Source organism: Blennius ocellaris (assembly GCF_963422515.1).
Source record: "Blennius ocellaris genome assembly, chromosome: 11".
NCBI lineage: Eukaryota > Metazoa > Chordata > Actinopteri > Blenniiformes > Blenniidae > Blennius > Blennius ocellaris.
The window spans coordinates 11,650,726-11,669,021 of NC_137660.1; the positions used below are offsets into that span (position 1 = coordinate 11,650,726).

General features: G+C 38.8%; 1 protein-coding gene across 2 annotated transcripts; it reads right to left on the minus strand.

Annotated features, from left to right (window-relative positions):
- Positions 1-191: 191 nt before the first annotated feature.
- parvb (parvin, beta) lies at positions 192-17,162 on the minus strand. Of its 2 annotated transcripts, none has more exons than XM_080505577.1 (13): positions 16,932-17,162; positions 9,215-9,304; positions 8,742-8,812; positions 8,504-8,606; positions 6,261-6,401; positions 5,669-5,784; positions 5,464-5,522; positions 5,152-5,171; positions 4,704-4,765; positions 4,520-4,588; positions 4,087-4,188; positions 3,934-4,006; positions 192-2,187 (listed from the first exon to the last, which is right to left on the minus strand). In XM_080505577.1, the coding sequence occupies exons 1-13, from the start codon at positions 17,032-17,034 to the stop codon at positions 2,111-2,113; spliced, it is 1,086 nt and encodes a 361-aa protein (XP_080361703.1). In that variant the 5' UTR covers positions 17,035-17,162; the 3' UTR covers positions 192-2,110. The 2 variants fall into 2 exon arrangements, with proteins under 2 accessions (XP_080361703.1, XP_080361704.1); XM_080505578.1 differs by lacking the exon at positions 16,932-17,162 and adding an exon at positions 11,289-11,424.
- Positions 17,163-18,296: the final 1,134 nt, after the last annotated feature.

An 18,296-nucleotide genomic window follows, 5' to 3' on the forward strand; every position in this document is an offset into this window, starting at 1 on the left:
AAGGTTACCATAGCAACAAAGGAACGAGACAAGAAAATAAAAGGCTAAAATAAACCCATAATTCCTTTAGCTGAACCCAAATTGCAGGAATTGGCTGTTCAAAAGCCAATCTCGTCCAAAAGAAAAGCGAATCTAACCTATCACACCAACAAAGGATCAAAATGAAATTCTAACACCGTTTGATTCCAGGCATTTATTTCTTGATAGGCAACGATATAAAAGAAAGGCACAGTCAGAACTACGTCAGCCGAGATCGACTCATTCATTCACTCGCTCAATAATTCAGCCCACTTCTTAAAATGCGTTCATGCACTGCACATCTCAGCGGGTCTCCAGGTGGCACCGCGGGGCCAGCGAGAGGTCCGGGCCTCCTCTGAGGCCGCCATAAGAAGGAGCGACCGACGAGGAGAAACTCTGACTGGGGATCTCCTGGGACAGCAACAACACACTGCACTTAAGGCTTCAGCTTTTAAAATATGGCATGAAATATTGTGTGCATAGCTCAGAGCAAACAAGAATCATTCACACGTCCTACAGACATCAAGACGTGAGCATGGTATATGGTTTTCAAACATAATATTACACAGTGTACAATTACACAAATGTTTCTTCGGTTAATATTTTTGCAAATGTATTTATTTGGATTTTTTTTTTTTTTTTTTAACCAAGATCATTACACTTTTTTTGCCCTAATTAAATAAATATGACATGTTAATTTGTAGACTTTGATGTGCTGGAAAATGAAGATGTGGGGGAAGTTAAGCTGACCGTCTGCAAATAAATACAGCAGTGGCACCAAATTATTCAACTCAGCTCTTAGTAAAAATGCTAATCAGAATTTTTCAGCATGTAATAATGAAAAGCTGATTAGCATATCTTGAGATGAGGGTGGGAAGTAGCAGAGTACAGGACAATGGAGAGCAGAATAAGACAAATATACCTGAGCAACACGTGTCGACGAAACCAAAAGTGTCAAACTCTACTAAATGCGGTTATTTTTGCAAAATGTGAGGTAAACTCACTCATATATTTATGTACTCGAACTTATCTGGTTACTTTAAATAGGAACATCTAAATTTTCCTCCAGTTAAAATAATAAGAGCATATACATTACATATATGTATATATGTAATGTATTACATATATAAATCACTGCTGATGATTATTACCGGGATATTTATACTTTTAATATCAGCCACGTCAAAAGTGATTTAAAGAGGTTCAAAGACATCAAGCATTAAAAGAAACTCTTTTGTTGTACTGTATCAATATTTTAATGTTTGGTATTTATCACATGGTGTCATTCCTCTGAAAGTCATTTCAGAGTTTCTTTCCAGATTCAGTAGTTTTTAACTTTCTCCTGACTCAAATATCCAACATTAAACTACCACTTTGGTTTGATGTGTTAAACATTTCTATTTGACTTCTGTTTGACGTGATAGATTTGAGGGATGTGGTGTTTTTAGGGGCTCTACAGTACAGTAAAATACATTATGACCTCCAGAAATATCTGCTACAAAGTGAGACTACATTGTGTTCAGCTTTGCAGGGGAAATGCACTCAAGTTACAATCATAAAGTAAATATAAATAAAGATTGATTTGATAAAGTGGTACATACATATTTAACCTCAGGTCTTAATGTGTTATCAAACTGATCTGGCCACAGAAATTCAGCTTCTACCAGACATGAGCAGAAAAATCCATCGTCACTTTAATATTTATACAAAGCACATATAGATAATGTAGATTTGATAGCAGTAGTTATTGTGTAGCTCTTGGAGGGAAAGCAATCAGTTCAGTTGAAATTCAGAATAGTTTCCGGTTTTAACATTTTCTTCTGTATTCAAATGCAGGGCTAAAGGTTGCAGGGCTTCCTGCGCTGCAGTTAACATCCGAGGAAGGAATAAATAAATACTGACATTCGGGGAAGATTAAATACTAACATTCAGAGCCTTTGTCTGGCTCATCCCCCCTGGGTCTGTTCAAGTCCTACATTATGATGACTTTTAGTCCCAGTTGGTCTCCGGTGTCCAGGCTCTACTGTATTACGTCGGTCGCAGGCACAGGACATCGTTCAGAATAACATCAGGGGAATAAAACTGTGAAACTTCACTCAGAGTTTTTGTAGTTGGTGAACAGGTTGTAGAGGACTCTGAGGGTAGACTTGAGGTTCAGGTTGACCACATCTGGAAAACAAACAGCAGAGATCATTAACTTTTGGAAGAAAACCGGTTTGACGTGTATAAAAGCTAAAATTATGGGAGAAAAACTTGGATCCGCCGGGCACTGAGGCGCAAAATAAATTGGCTGTGCTACCATAAAATCATGTTTACAATGCAAAGGAGCCTCATTTATGATTTCTGTTGGACAGCGTTCCTTCAAAAGGTTATTTGTATTTTGGGAAATAAATTGAGCTTAAAAATATCTCCCAAGAATTTGTAAATAATTATTATAAAATATATTACCAGGAGACTCAAAGGCACAAAAGTACTTTTTGTTCTCTTCGTAGGCGCCATGGTGTTTGAGTCTATTTTTGAACAAGACCAGCCAACCAACAGCTAGTAGGGAGTTTAAACATCTTAATGTCTGTATTTTTCTATACGGGACTTCTACTTGCTTGTTTATGGTGAGCAAAAACCTTTTATCAATAAAAACACATGGGCAGAACTGAAGCTCTAAGACGGTGACAAATGATCCATTGATTTTTCTACAGAAAAATGATTGAAAAAAGAAAAGAATCAACATTGACAATCAATATCTTTCATGATTTTGATGATGGTATGGAAAGAAATATAGAATAGTGTTCACATATACTTTGAATAGTATATACAGTATGATATACTGAGCATCATTGCTTCTTAAACAGACAGCTCTGTCCTTGTTGAGTTGTTGAAGCCAATATGAAGATGCTCGTTTTAGAGTCAAATCTTGAAACATTAAAAAGATCAAAATTGTAGAAATTCTCCAAATGCCCAGTATATTACTGACAGCTACTCCTACAACACTCCTACTGTATCATTTACACAGAAAATTAACTAAATATAACTCACATGAGTCACTGGGTGTAGTTTTAAAAATAGATAATGTCACTTGCAGTCATTTTCTCCGTACAGTGTCGATGTTCAGCCACAGTGTTTTTGACATATTTTGTAAGATAAATGCTGAAGCAAAAGGCTCACATGGGTTTATGCCACTATGTGAAATACTACCAAAATAATAAATATATCTCCATAATCAGCACAGTTTTTATCTTCTGTGGTGTAGTATTAAATTCAAAGATCATGGTTGATAAAAGCTTAAAATATAATTATAGGTCATTGACTATATGATATGTAACATGTGATGTTTACAAGCAAAAGTATGTGGAGGTAGAACATGAGAAAAGGTTACATATAAGGCTGTGCAATAGAAACACAACTATAGGCTGCTGAAAATTGTAGACTCATATCTCTGGCTCTAAATGTGATGTTTCAGGATAAGCTTGCATATTATGAGTTTTTGTAGTATGTCAAGGTTGTAAACTTATTTAAATGATTCATTTTATTCATTGATATGTATGTATTTAAAACATTTACCTATTGATAGTTTAAGTGAGCAATCATTTGTATCAGCTCCAGAAATTCTTTCTGTTCAGGAAATGAGCAGAAAATTATATTTAGCTACTAAAATCAAACACAGATATGAGATCAAACAATACAATTTTGATATATTAGTCAAATCTGTCTTTAAAATGTCCAGACAAAAGCAACTTGGCAGCAGCTTTTCAGATTTGAGGCTTGTAGCAAGGTTTCCACCTACTGGACAACCTTCGACATGACAATGGTCAAATAAAGAAAGCAATGCCCTGGTCTAAAGAAAAAAAAAAGAAAAAAGAAAATGTGTGCTTTTTTAGCTTTGATTTGACTTTGTAATATCATGAAAAAGTGACTTACCTTCTGGTCTGGCTTTGGGTTTCTTCAGGCCTCCGTCCTGCATCAGCTCAAAAGCAAATGCAACATTGTGGACCTGGAAAAGAGCAAAAAAGTCACTTTACATGCAATATTGCTATTGAATTATGTTATAAAACAGCCTTAAGGTGAAATCACCTTCTGCTCAAAGTTCTCAGGAGTGAGGAAGAAGTTGTACAGAGGGACAAAGTAGTCCTCCAGCAGCCCCATCAATAAAATCAGGTATACGCCATCTGCAAACTACATACATAATATATGGGGCACAATATTAAACACACACACACGCACACACACACTTACACAACCAAATATACACAAAGCACACACACAAGAATTAATCTTAATGAAGTCTTCTCTTTACGTTCCTTTAAGTGTAACCTTAATAATAGTTATATAATAGCAATTTATATCAGACATGTAGATCATAAAAGCATACCTATTTGCATATGTATAGCTCAAACACACACACACACACACACACACACACACACACACACACACACACACACACACACACACACACACACACACACACACACACACACACACACACACACACACACACACACACCTGAGACTCCAGCTCTGTAACTTCCAGGTTTAACTTGTTCAGGTGTTTGTTGACGAAGGTGATGAGAGACTAGGAGCAGAACCAAAAATAAATCAATAATTTTTCTTTACCATTAAAGTGCATACTTCAATACACTGATGTTACACAATTGATCCATCACTGCACAAAGGAAATGTCTTTTTACCGTTTTCACCACATTGAGCTTGTCAGGTGCGTGATCCAACAAAGTGTCAAATGCATCTCTCTCTGTTGTAAAGAAAAAGAAAATCAAAAGTTATGAATACATTACTGGCTGGATATGTTGGACACTGTCAAGCATGTCAAGAAAAGAAATGGATCAATACTCCTCACAAACCCGTCCTCTACATGTACATCTAAGCTCAGCTGACACGGCCAAGTCTAAAGGTAAATAAAATCCACTCCCTGTTAACTCCAAGTCTCATCATCTGATGGATTACAGGTCATTAATCTAACACCTATACTGCATATAAGAATTACAATTAGTTACGTATCAGGCTATTTCTGAGTGAGGAAGACATAATTCATGGGTCAAGTGATCTGACAACCTTACATGTATTACCGTACTTATTTTTCAAGGCAACAAAAGGTGATGAAGACACTGTGATACTCACCGAATCTGCCCATCATCATTCTGGCAAACAAAAGATGAGAGAGAGAAGATAAATGAGAAATGGCACAATGTTTTCAAGCCTTATTCTTAATTCACTCTGTGGGTTATGAAACAGTAGAAACAGAGTTTCTATTCAGCTGCAATTTACACTGTAAAACCAGCTGGTTTTAAAGCTGTATGCCGTTTATCACGTAACCTAAGTCACCCACACTCAAGGTCATGACTGAATCTGCTGCCCCACCGGGAGGATTGTAGTAGTGTTACTTTACATTACAGCCTAGAAAACAGGAGAGGATATTTTGTCAAAACTTACTCTGTAGTGCTGGTCAGCTCTTTGGTGACCAGTGCAGTCTGCAGGATGCCCTCTCGTTTCTATGTGTACAAAAAAAGGAATTTAGTTTCAACAGGATACTAAAACTACCCTTGTTGAAACTCATTTTAACCACTCAATATCAAACATTTTAAATACAAACTGTACCTATCCCTACTTTACTCGACATATCGATGGGACACTTTACCTTGACCACCACCACCTGTACGGACACGTGCTCGGGCAGTCTGATGGGAGCCTGGAAGTGCATGGCCAGAGCTACCAGCAGATAAACAATAGACACCAGGTTCTTCGAATGGATGGCTGAAAACAATAAACCATAATGCACTGTGAGCTTCCTTCATACAGCAATGTGAGCAGCAAGTCTTTGGACATTAAACGTAACAGTTGGTTCTTTTACAAGGACCAAAGGGGAGGAAAAAAAAAGTGAAAAGCTGCGACTGAATGAGGAATTAATGAAGCTTGAATTTAAATAAGTATGTCATTAGTTCCAAAGAGAAATCCTCGTGTTTGAGGACTGAATTAAAACACTGGACAGATTTAAACCCACTCCATTTGTAATGCAAATCAAGAAATCCAACTGGGTACTTAAGAGGCATTTAACACATGAAGTTCAGGTTCTTCTGTGGTGAGGTGTACCATACATTATGGCTACAAAATTCTATCTTTTTTAAGTCTGGGGAAAAAAAAATGTTAAGCTGTTGAAAAGTAGTTATGTCTGAGATCCCAGGAGGCACCAGTTTAAATCTGTGAATCACAGAAGCCATGGTTAAACTCACAGTCCACACTCCACTCAATGGTCCAGCCATGAGGCCTCAGCATATCATTGACGGCCTCTAACACCGTCTGGAGTTTCTGCTTCTGGCCGATCTCAGACTGGGTGACCTCGGCCACGTTCAGCTTCCTGCCTGACAACTTTTCTGTCAACAACAAAAGAGACAAAAACAACACATTTTATGCAAAATACACAAGAAAATGTCATCCAATAATGGCAGAAAAATGAAGTTTATTTTCTCATCCAACCTTAAAAGCCCTGAGAAGTCAGCTGTCATTTCTTTTAGATATTACAGTGAATGAAAACAACAATAAAAGGTTTCAAATAAATGTTGGTCGGCGGTGGTATGAGTGTCAATCTTTGGAAAATACAGGCATAAAGATGCTGAAGAACTTCAGCACAAGCGAACAAAAAAGATGAGGTAGAAAGGGAGATTTTACTGCTCCAAGCACTGAATGAGGCGCGGGATTTGAGAGGCTTTGCTCCAGAGCGTAGGTTCAAACGTGAAACGTAAAGAAATGAGAATGCCACTTCAAGCAGCACTGATGCAATAAAATGGTGAGATTATATAAGGTACAAAAGTGATAAAAGACTGTGAAAACTAGAAATAACACCTAAATCAACAAAACTGTTTGCGACAGTTTTTCTTGACACTTGCAACATATGCAAATCAATGTGCTTATTATCATTGGATACGTGAACATTGCAGGTTTCATAAAGATAATTCTAAACCATAAGATAATGGAACCATCACAATAAAAAAAAGCCATCACAGTAGGAGACATCCTAAGTCAAAATCATTCATTAATGGAAAACATTGGAGCAAAATCTCCCAGAGGAGCAGTCCAGTCTTACTTCAGACAAGTGGCATCTAAAACAATAAAAATAAACTTCTTTGTCGCAATGCTATAAGAAAAGAGTAAACATAACTCCGCCCCAGCTTTTTAAAGACATATCACTATATTCTTTAACACGGCACCCATTGGTGGGTAGGAAAATCTAGCCTGCAACCAAACGTCAGTGTTCAAAGTTGAACGTGATCAGAGTTGATGCGATAGAAGCAAAAAAGAAAATGGGCAAGCATAGGGGGATTTGAGTAATTTAACGAGGGCTAATTGTCATGTTATGTAGAAGACTTGGGGAAACTGCAGCTCTTTCGGAGTGTATCTGGTCTGCAGGGGGCAGTATCAGTCTAAAGTGGTCCAAGGAAGGAACAGTGACCTGGAGATGGGTCAAATGTGGCCTTATTGGTGTGCATGTGGAGTGAAAGCTGACCGGTGTGATCTGATCCAACAGACAAGTACCTGTAGCTCAAACGCCTACAAAAGTTGTTGTTGGTTCTGATGAAAAGTGTCACAACACAATTGCATCATAGTCTGCTGTACACTAGGCTGCAAAAGGCAGATTGAAACAACACGAGCTGTATTGTCCTGTTTGAGAATCACATAAGACTTAATAAGAGTTACAAAAAAAAGTGGTCTTTATACATTTCATACCTCCTCTCAGCTTTTTCATTAAATCCCTTGAATTCCTCTTCATGAGTTCAATTCTTTATAGTGATGCAACTGTAGTTGCAAACAACAGTCACAAGAGGGAAACCTCCACAAGTACAAAGACACTGAGCCATGCAGGAAACAGGTGAGCAATACTTGCAAAGAGCAACTCTGCGTCAACTATACTGCTTTATCCAATGTAGGGTCATCGGGGAACTGGGCACTTCCCAGCTGACTATTGCCTATAGTGGGTATAAGCTTGCCAGTCCATTGCAAGGCAAATGCACATAAGGGCACATGTTTTTTAAAACTGTGGAGAAAAACCACATTGAACACATGCAGGCACAGTTTTTGCTCAAACCAAGACTATTGTCACTCTGAGGTAAAGGAGCTGACAACTACATCATTCGTGCTAATACCGGATAAAATGATTCATAATAAATAGAAAAAACATACATAATACAATGATTCAAATGAATATATGACAGGCATGTGTGTTGTCAATTTTTGAAGCATTTTTTGATGATTTTATGTTCAAGCAAATTATAAACCAACACAATCAGCTATCCTGTTAATCCAGTAAAGTCTGTGAAATGGATGTGAGTGACGTAAAAAATCCACAAAATAAAACTAATTTACAATCAGCTTTAGAGTATCCTAATTCACCGCTCTATGGCTGCTATATGTCCGTCTTGTGCATGGCAGGTTAAAGGGTACATCGTGAAAGGAGACACGAAATTAAGCAGCATCTCACCAAATAACTTCTGTAGCACTTGTCCGTCGTAACAGTCTTCCTCCAGGTCTTTCACAATGATCCGATCTTCCTCCAACTCACTGTTGATCCAGTCAATCAGGACCTGGGTCAACAACAGACTTCTGTTTTCGGGGCTGTTTTCTGCTTATTGTTTCTCTGTGCTCAATGTCTATTCTAATCTTATGCCATGCTAAGCATACGTGTATAAGTATTTGTGTGCAAAATGTAATCACAGTACCTTCAAAAGGTCTTTAAATTTAAGATTGTCCCTTGATGTTGGATCCAACATGATCCTCTCAGCGTTTTCCTCTGTGGAAGATATTATAAAATGATTCAGAAAACAAGGGCAAGTAACAATTTATTCAGATCAACATGTTTTCCTCCCTATATTCAGTCTCTTAATGTAAAATTAAAAATCAACATGTCCTGCTCACATAAATACTTTTTTTAGACACAAAAGCAATTGCATGTTGTTCCTTTAGTATTCATGTCAGTGATTTACTTGGTTGGTAAAGACGTCTCCACCCCACCCACTTTCATTTCCTGCTGCTCTACTGTCGGAGTCCCCATGAGTCAAGTTGTGTCAACATATTAATTTTACCCCCTGTGACCTCAGCTACCACTGACACCCAGCTTGAAAAACACTTGTATTGAGAGATTCAAGGAGGACTCACCAACAGTACACTAAATTTTGATTCTGTGTGTCCCTACCGAGCAGTGTGTCCTCGGGATGGATGTCTGTCCCGGTGGGAAGTAGAGGAGCATTGATGGCATTCTTCCCCTCCTCGTGCAGATCACTCACTGGTGGGACAAGAGCACGAAAGAATAACCAGGGTTTTTAGGAAAATGGCACAAAGAATCAATAAAATAACAGCACACTTGATGTGAGGTATTGAGGAACTGAACCAACAAATGTTATGCAGACAATGGAAGGGAGAAGTAGGGATAGACACCTTGCAACAGATTGGTAGTATCACTAGGTGGTGAAATTTGTGGTTTTAATGGCAAAAATTGTGGCCTGCTCCGCCTCAGCAGACACCTCTTCATGCATTTCAAAAACCACTAGACTCAATGTACATGACAGTGGAGAGAAGTAACAAAGACAAGGATTATTCAGTTTGACTCCAAATGCACATAAATAAAAGTGAGGTAAAATACTAAATATAGTAAAAAAAAAAAAAAAAAAAACTGCAAGTCTGAGACACCACATGTACTAAATGAATAAACAGGAAAACAGAACACAACAGAAAATGTTCTCGATTTGGCTTCAGGACATTTCGAAGAAATTCCTTAATTTACATGTTTACAAATGAGGTTGCCGTTTACACTGGTGTTCAACTGGCTTAATTATACTAGAATTATTACTAGAAAGTATGTAAAACTGTGTTTTATTCTAATATTTTAACCTTTCCATTAACATACATCCAGCATTCATCTTTTAGTGGTGGGACACTGGAAGCTGGTTAGCTGTGAAGGCAAGGTACACACATTTTCTAGCTGTAACTTGAAGGCGTCAAACACTAGTCCCGTTACCATACAGTATGTGAGCTGGGAAAAATATTGAAAACAAATCTTAACGTGACAAAAGCATGGGAATCCACTAAAAGGGCCTTTAGCCTGAAACCATGAGCAAACAGTAGAATTTCTGATTTCAAATCTTCTGATCTACAGAAAGTGCTGCTGCTGTAGTGGATTATATAGCGTATAACACTGAATTCAAATGTTTGTTTTCATTACACTTTGAGCTCTTCCAGAGGTGTCAAACATCTGTCACTTCCCTCTTTTCCTCCAGCCACGGGAGGCTTTTTCCTTCCCCAGATTACACTGTGAGGCAGCAGCGTCCTTCAACAACACACTCAAAGCTCTGATTTGAGCACCTCACAGAAAACTCTAGACCTTAAGTTGCAGTGTGTTTGGACAACATGCTCTGAAAATGTGGTTTGAAAGAGAATTCAGCTGGAATTTTATCAGTAATGCCAACAAAAACACAAAATGGGCCGGCTGATAAACAAACTCCCTTCGAGTCTATCGTTCAGTAAAATCAATATCTCCCGAGAGGAGATACTCCAGGGATTTAAAGGCTTTCTACTTCTAATGGCTACGCTGCTTTTATCTTCATGCCTTTCAGTTTGTAACAGGCTGGGACACAGTCAATAGTCTCAAATCTGTCATTTTACTGACTTAATATCTATTTATAAAGCCTGTGAGGCTTAAGAAAAAGGAAAGAAAAGTATGTTCTCACAGTTTTTCTTCAAATTAAAGCTTGAAATAAACCTATTTTAAACTGGAAGCCTGCATCAGAGAGTTTATACTGCAATCTGAACAAAATCCCTACTTCAAAGCATGAATGAAAGGGATAAACAGAACAGGAGGAAGGGTTCCCCACAGACTTACTATCTGATCCAGCCTTCTAGCAAGGGCTAAAAACCTGCTGGAGCCCTGAATATCACTACAGATCAGCACTTTGCTCTGTAATTACAGAGCAGTCATCATCATTGTGCCGCTTCCTCCGTCCATGTGCATTTGGTTGCACTGCTGCTGCTTTGGACCGAGCTGAACACAGGTTTGGAGCTTCATGCAATTCTGTGTTTTAAAATGCCACAAGGATAAAACATAACTCAGTTTACTGCCTGGAAATTGTAAACAAAGCACATTTTATGACCTCTCACAGAGACCAACATTGCACAAGCTGGATATTATCCAGCTCTGCTCTGAAAGGTAACAGGTCCTGGTTCCCCATTTCCACTTGCAAGTTCCTCAAAGCCAGACATTAACATCAAGTTACCTTGTTTCTTCCTCTTGGTCCCACATAGCAGCCCCGCCATGTTCCCTCAACGAACCAGCGGATTCGTCCTAATGCCAGCAAAGTAAAGGTAGTGCGTGTGTGTGTGTTTTTGTGAGTGTGTGTGAACGGTAGTCAGTGCAGCTGAGCAGTGGCCAGAGCGTCATCACGTGTTTATTTCTGTCACAGCCCTCCACCCCACATCGACGGTCCAGTAACCAGAGAGGGTGAGGGAGGGAGGGAGGGAGGGGTGTGTGTGTGTGTGTGTGTGTGTGTGTGTGTGTGTGATAGGGAGACTCAGTGGACAGCGATGCAACAGTTACCTTTAGGCAGTGGACACATCACAGACTCCACTGATCAAAGTCAGGTAATGTGATTGCTGCACATGCACGCATTTACTGTATTTTCTAAATCCCGCAGATTTTTAGCAACTAATTCTGCAACTAATTCTGTTTTACGTCTTCGGGTTTGTAACGGACTGTTAGATTCCGGTGCTGTCCAGTAAATGTGGATCACTAGACTTCAGAGTTGACTTGTCTCATCGCTCTCCATGTGAACATAGTTAACAGAATTACACTAATGAGTCATGAGCAAAACCTGCAGCCACGAACATCCCTGTTACTGTATTTCATTGAAGATAACCAGTTTCTTTGCTCAACTTAATGAAAGATGCAAATGAGGTAGTTGTGCAGGTAGTTAGAATAACAGAAACATGTGACCAGATTTTTTTTTGGCACCAAAGGGATAATATGTATCATCAGCCATCATCAGGAAACACCAGTTATCTACAGGCAGTTTAACAGTCGACGAAAAGTTGTTTTCCATCTTCACAATTATAATTCACCACTGGATTCAGGAGCTATCCAGCAAATCCAGCATTCAGAGAAAGTAGACTTGTTTCAATATGAACAGTCTTTCATGTGTTTTGCTGCAGCAGCAGGTAATCAATCATGCAATGACTGCAATCCAGTTAATAGAATTAGAGTGAATCAATATAAAGGAAGCCTATAGCAAAGAAGATTACAGTCAAACATCTTCTGCCAGCTGCTATGCACCATTTTTTGAAAGATTCTATTAACTATCTTGTAAAAGTGACATAGTCACGACAACAGAAACATATGGCTGCACTTGTTTTGAATAGTACAACCGGTTTCTATCATAAACAACAGCGCAAACCAGACTGACATCAACCCCATCTCGTTTGTTGCCGCTGCTCGCAGGAGAAGAGGGGGAGGAGGCAGTTTAGTGTGGAACAGGGGGGAAAGATATAAATAATGCGGCAGTATGGAGAAGACAGGCAATACCTTAAATATAGCTCTGGTTATTTACACCAACAGTGGCTCCAGTGAGTAACAGCAGGCAGGAGATGACAGAGTCACCGAGTCTGTTCCACAGGGGGCCTTCAGCCAATATTAAGAATGACAGTTAAAACTATGCAAGTCGTTAGTTACTCTTCATATTTACTCCATACTTTATTATCTACTATATTCATTGCTCTAGCTTTTCCAATTATACATTGCTATTATGCATTAAAAAAACAAACCCACAAAACGGTATTATTTCTTTGCATATTTGTAGTGATTGCTCTTTTTGAGCTGGTGTGCTGTTTCTAATGTTAATTTCCCACTTCTCCTCAGACAAAAAGTAAAATTGGATGTACCGGTACTAATTACAGAGGCGGCCAAGTATTTGCATGTATCCGTACTATTTATATTTCTCACGACTTCTCCTTCCCTAAATTTGGTACCTGTGGTTTCTACTGACATTGTTGTGACTCAAAAAATCTTTCAAACTCTGTGAATGAGGATTTAGACTGACAATGAAAAGGTCAAAGCAGCTTCCTAAAACAATTATCTATGATGAGTCTGCAGAAGTTCACCAATTTAAGAATGATGAAATTACATGAAGGAAAAACTTTCCTTTTTGAAAATGGAAGTAAATGGGTTTTGTATTGTTTCATGTTCTGTCCATTTGTTTTTAGTTCGAGAATAATTTAGTTTCATGACACACATTGGTTCATGTGATCATTGGCTTAGTATCCACACTTAAAAACACAACAATAGGAGTAGTTATAATGTGTGTGTTTGTATGTGTATGGCCATGTTCATCATGTGCAGATGGACCGCCATTAATATAACTTTTATCTTCACTCTGATAGTAACACTGAACTTTCAGGGAAAATGTACATATTCTAATTTCTTGATAGGACTGAAGTAACACAAGTAGAGATACACCCTCGTCGTGTTGTTAAAACCATATAAATACCACATTATAACATCAGTTTATTGGTACGACTAAATTGTATGGAGAGTGACTACTTTTACACCACATTGAAATGACAAATATCTTAATAACTACTTTGTATTAACTATGTCCTTTTAAAATATAAGAAAAATGTATAATACAAACTAGCACCACCACATGAGGGTTCTCAGTTGAAATTATTATTATTGTTGTTATTATTATTATTATCTGTTGGTTAAAAAAAGATGTTGACTTACAATCATGAGTATCCATCCTACAGCAACTCCCTTTTTGTATTTATGTTTTTCACATTTCCAGAGTGTCTTTTCCTGCTAAGATGGCCAGGATGTGACTAAACAGTCATCCTGTTCTTCCTCACTCACTAAATTATCATTACAGCGTCGCTTGTTGCTGACAATGAGGCCTGAGTCTTGTCAGAGAAAGGCAGGCTTCCTTTCAGTTTTATCTGCATTCTCAGAAAAAAGGCCAGAGTCACATCTATATTACGAGACACATATGCTTCAAGCAAGATCCACTTATCTTCAGTATAAGCAAAGGGAGGCGGACGTTTATGTACTGAGGGGAGTCGGCAAAGTTTGAGAAACCACAAGACCATGTCTGTAATACTGTGATTATTCAAACTGTTTCCAGTTGCTACTCGTCTGTGTTGGGTGTTCCCTTCATGGAAGATACTCAGAAACCACAGCAGAAGGTTTTCTTCATGCTCTGAGCTCTCGGAAACATTTATTTCTATTACATTTATGTCATACTGAAACATCGCTACACGTGTCTATTAAACTGACTTGTGTTTTCCCACAAGCTTTAAATGCTCTGGCCACACAGGGGCAGTGCACGCTCTGGAGCTGCAGGAGACCCTGAGTCTGCAGGTTCACTGCCAGGCCAACATGGAGGAGTCCTCACAAACTGCTCTGATTCAGAGAGGGTATTTTGTTTGTCTGTTAGCTTGTTTTGTTGTCAGAATGGGGGTTAATTAGTTTTTCATTATATCTTTATAATTAAGAAAACCTTTAGACTGACTGAATTCAACCACACAGAGACAGACACAAATACTCACACATACAGACAGATTCAGTTTGACCACAACCCCAGAAACCAGGTAGAGAGAGAGAGAGAGAGAGAGAGAGAGAGAGAGAGAGAGAGAGAGAGAGAGAGAGAGAGAGAGAGAGAGAGAGAGAGAGAGAGAGAGAGAGAGAGAGAGAGAGAGGAGAGAGAGAGAGAGAGAGAGAGAGAGGAGAGAGAGAGAGAGAGAGAGAGAGAGAGAGAGAGAGAGAGAGAGAGAGAGAGAGAGAGAGAGAGAGAATATTTTCACTGTGATGCAAGAGTGTTAACCACACTTGGGATTTTGAAAAGATTTAGGCTCAATGATTTCTTTTTACATGCCAGTCTTCTCTAGTTCTACATCTGTAGGAGAGGTGGAGAGAATACTCACTATGTGCAACTATGCAGAGCCAAGATTATATTAATTGAAATATACTTAATTTCAAGAAAGCAAAACTCAGATTACTTTTTGATCAATGTCAGACATGAAGCATCTTTCACATTCAAATCACAGGTACATAAAAGTTACACCATGGTAATTTGTAAACAGAAACAGATAAAGGCTCCTTCTTCAAAGATTAAATCAATGTTCTTGAAAACACACAAAGAAAAATACAAGTAACCAACATTAAAAGTTAGAAACGGTAATGTGGGGAAAAATACTTTGTTATTTTGACCTCTGGTTTTAAAACATATATCTCATTCTGAACTGGACTCGATATTTTGGAACCAAAAACAAGGGAACAAATAAATGAGCTGAGATATAACTTATTGCATTATTTACCCAGTGAGACTGAGGAAATCAAACTCATTACATTATCTGGAGCTCCTTTGTGGTTAAGCAGACAAATTAGTTTAATTGCTTCAATACACAGAGCTCCACCTCTTTGGTTCTAATTATCAATCCATCTTCTACACTACATTATCCAATTCAGTGCTGCGCAGGACCGGCTGGGAAGCTGATTATCGGCAGCCACAGGATATACCCTGCAAAAGACCACCAGTCTATCGCACGGAAAACACAGAACAACAGTCACAAAGACACACAAACACAGACACGCACTCACATTTGCAATATAGAGTGAAGTTTAGGGTCACCAAATTAACCCCAAACGAATGTTATTACACTGTAGGCAGATACTAAAGTACATGTACATATCCTACACACAGGAAGGCTCTCGTACCAGGCTCAAACTATACGGTCACAGTGAGGCTGGAGTGGGAACCACTATACTATTGTGTCTAAAATGCATCCTTTCCAGTCACATAATATCATATATGATACCTTAAGTAACTTTAAAGCTGTAAAGTCAAGCCCAATGTGTGTATTTAGGCCACAAGCAACAGGTATGATGACCACCACCAGCATGACAGTGAGCATATAAAATAAAGAGAGATGCTGCCAGGAAGCCCAAAATGCCAGATGTTTATTATAAATTCCAATGAAACACATTGAAAATACATGAACATAAGACATGCATAAGAGCAGAGGCTTTCTAATCATTTTATGGAGGGGAAAAAAAATGTGTTGACATTGAAGTACAGAATATTCTCATCAGTCAATCTGTGCTATCTTTTAATTGAAACTTTGTAGGGATGGCGTTTAAAAAGCCGAATCTCGTCCTATAACAGAAGACTTTGTGCTTTTTCCCCCATCATGAATTTTTATTTGTATTCGTTTTTAGATGGGAGTCAACCTTGAATCTTTTGAAGTGAATTATACAATTCAAAGAGGCGCCTAAACAATTAAAGTGCTACTGTGAGGGGGATGGCAAACACATGACAAAACACACACACACACACACACACACACACACACACACACAGAGGTGTTAAAAGTTTGCAGCTGTTCCTTTGACTAGACAGTGGGAGCCAGAATTAACCCACAACAGTGAAAGCCAGTATAATAAACTAGAGTTTGGACTGTCCACAATAACGTAATCTGCTTACAGCTTTATCTTCATGAACTTACATTCCTGTCGCAGGTTATAGAGTGTGTGATCTATTTATATTTACTTACCTCATGTTAAGTGTATGCGGAGCTGCTTTGTCTTGCCTTGTTCAGAATAGGAATGTGTCACATTTTTATGGATCAAAATCTACAATAAATCGGTTTAAATAAAACCTACTAGATGACTAACCAACAATGACAACGATTACCATACGATAAAATGGGATGAAAGCCGGCAAACGGATCAGATAGGCAGTCTGAGCCGCTGGGAGATGTCCCGGAGGAGAATATTTTAATAGCGCATCATGTGATTGCGCACCGACAGAATCACATCAAGAGACACTTTCACGGGTAAAAAACAAAACAAAACAAAAAAACACAACAATACTCACCCTCTTTTGACCTTTTCTTCCGGACCAGGGTTCCTCCTAATTTCCCCAGAAAGGATTCGTCTTTTTTCATCTTGTTGGCGGACGCGGCCGGAGTCCCGGACATGTTCAGTGCGTGTGTGTGTGTGTGTGCGCGCGCGCGCGCGACGGGGTGCGCTCTGCTCTCCGCCCGGTACTGGTCCGCTCACTCCGCCCTGAGGCGCACTCAGGCACCGGGGGGTGGGGGATCCGATCACAGCGAAAACCCACAAAGCCCTAATGTGACAGACAGCTGGCTTTAGAGAAGCTGCGGTGGTTTGGCATCAACACAATGAAGTCACATGTGAGTAACGAGCCTCAATCCGCTGCACGGGTTCCGCCACAGCGCCACCCACCTGCAAGACAAGGAATGGCAGTGGATGATAGGACTTCTGTCCTGATGCAGAAATCAAGTTGATAGATTACACGTTGTTATTTTTTTGTTTTGTTTTTTTTTGCACGTTACGGTTCAGAGTTTTATACATTTCGAACATTAAAGTCAGTATCGTATATAAATCTTTGCATTCTGCTTTTTTTTTTTTTTGACGTTTTATAATGCTTTTGTCCCAATCATCTGAGGACTGGGGATGTATTAAACTTTAAGTCTCTTTCAACAAAAAAAGTTCGCTAACTTGAGATTGCATATTTGAAGACATTGAAACCAACAAGGCTCCAAAACCTTCCAAGAAATCCAACAATGATTTGACCTCAGTGTTCAGCAGATGGTTGGATTTCATTATGACACATGGTCGATTTGCAAAGATATTGATAAAAGCTGAAGTAATGCTAGATTTATTACAAATAATGTTTTTTAAAAACGTAATAAATCTATAGTTCAAGAAAGAGTTGATGCTCCATATCTTGTAAACAAGATATGGAGCATTTTTCATTTTTCTGCAAAACAAACAATATATATATATATATATATTTATTTATTTATTTATTTTTTTAAACAGCAAAATACTTTGTGAAAGGCAGATTTCCACAATCATAAAGGATGAACTGAGAAGGGTACTGGCTGAGTACTTCTCAGTTTTAACGCACTTCCATCGCAACTTCAAGGAATGCGCTTTGACGTCGCCAATAATATGAAGGCACTATGGGCTGAAGTCAACCAGGTGAAAGTAGACATGTGGGACATGAAGGACAGATCATCAGCATAGTCCGATGAAGTGATTTCACTACAAGCCACGGTAAGTAGCCTTAAAAACGAAGGGACAACTCTGAGGACCGATGTGAGGACATGGAGGGGAGAACGCGAAAGAGTAACATCGGGACAACAGGCGTAGAAGAACAACCGAACTCCAGCTCTGCTAAAACAGTCACAACAACCAATCCAATTGATGTTCT

Excerpts from the sequence above, each read along its gene's own strand:
- parvb (XM_080505577.1), bottom strand. The coding sequence starts at position 17,034 with ATGTCCGGGACTCCGGCCGCGTCCGCCAACAAGATGAAAAAAGACGAA. Across the intron at positions 9,305-16,931 it reads GAAGAAAAGGTCAAAAGAGG|TGAGTGATCTGCACGAGGAG; the intron begins GTGAGTATTGTT and ends TTGTCCCACCAG. Across the intron at positions 4,189-4,519 it reads TTACAGAGCTGGAGTCTCAG|TTTGCAGATGGCGTATACCT; the intron begins GTGTGTGTGTGT and ends TTATGTATGTAG.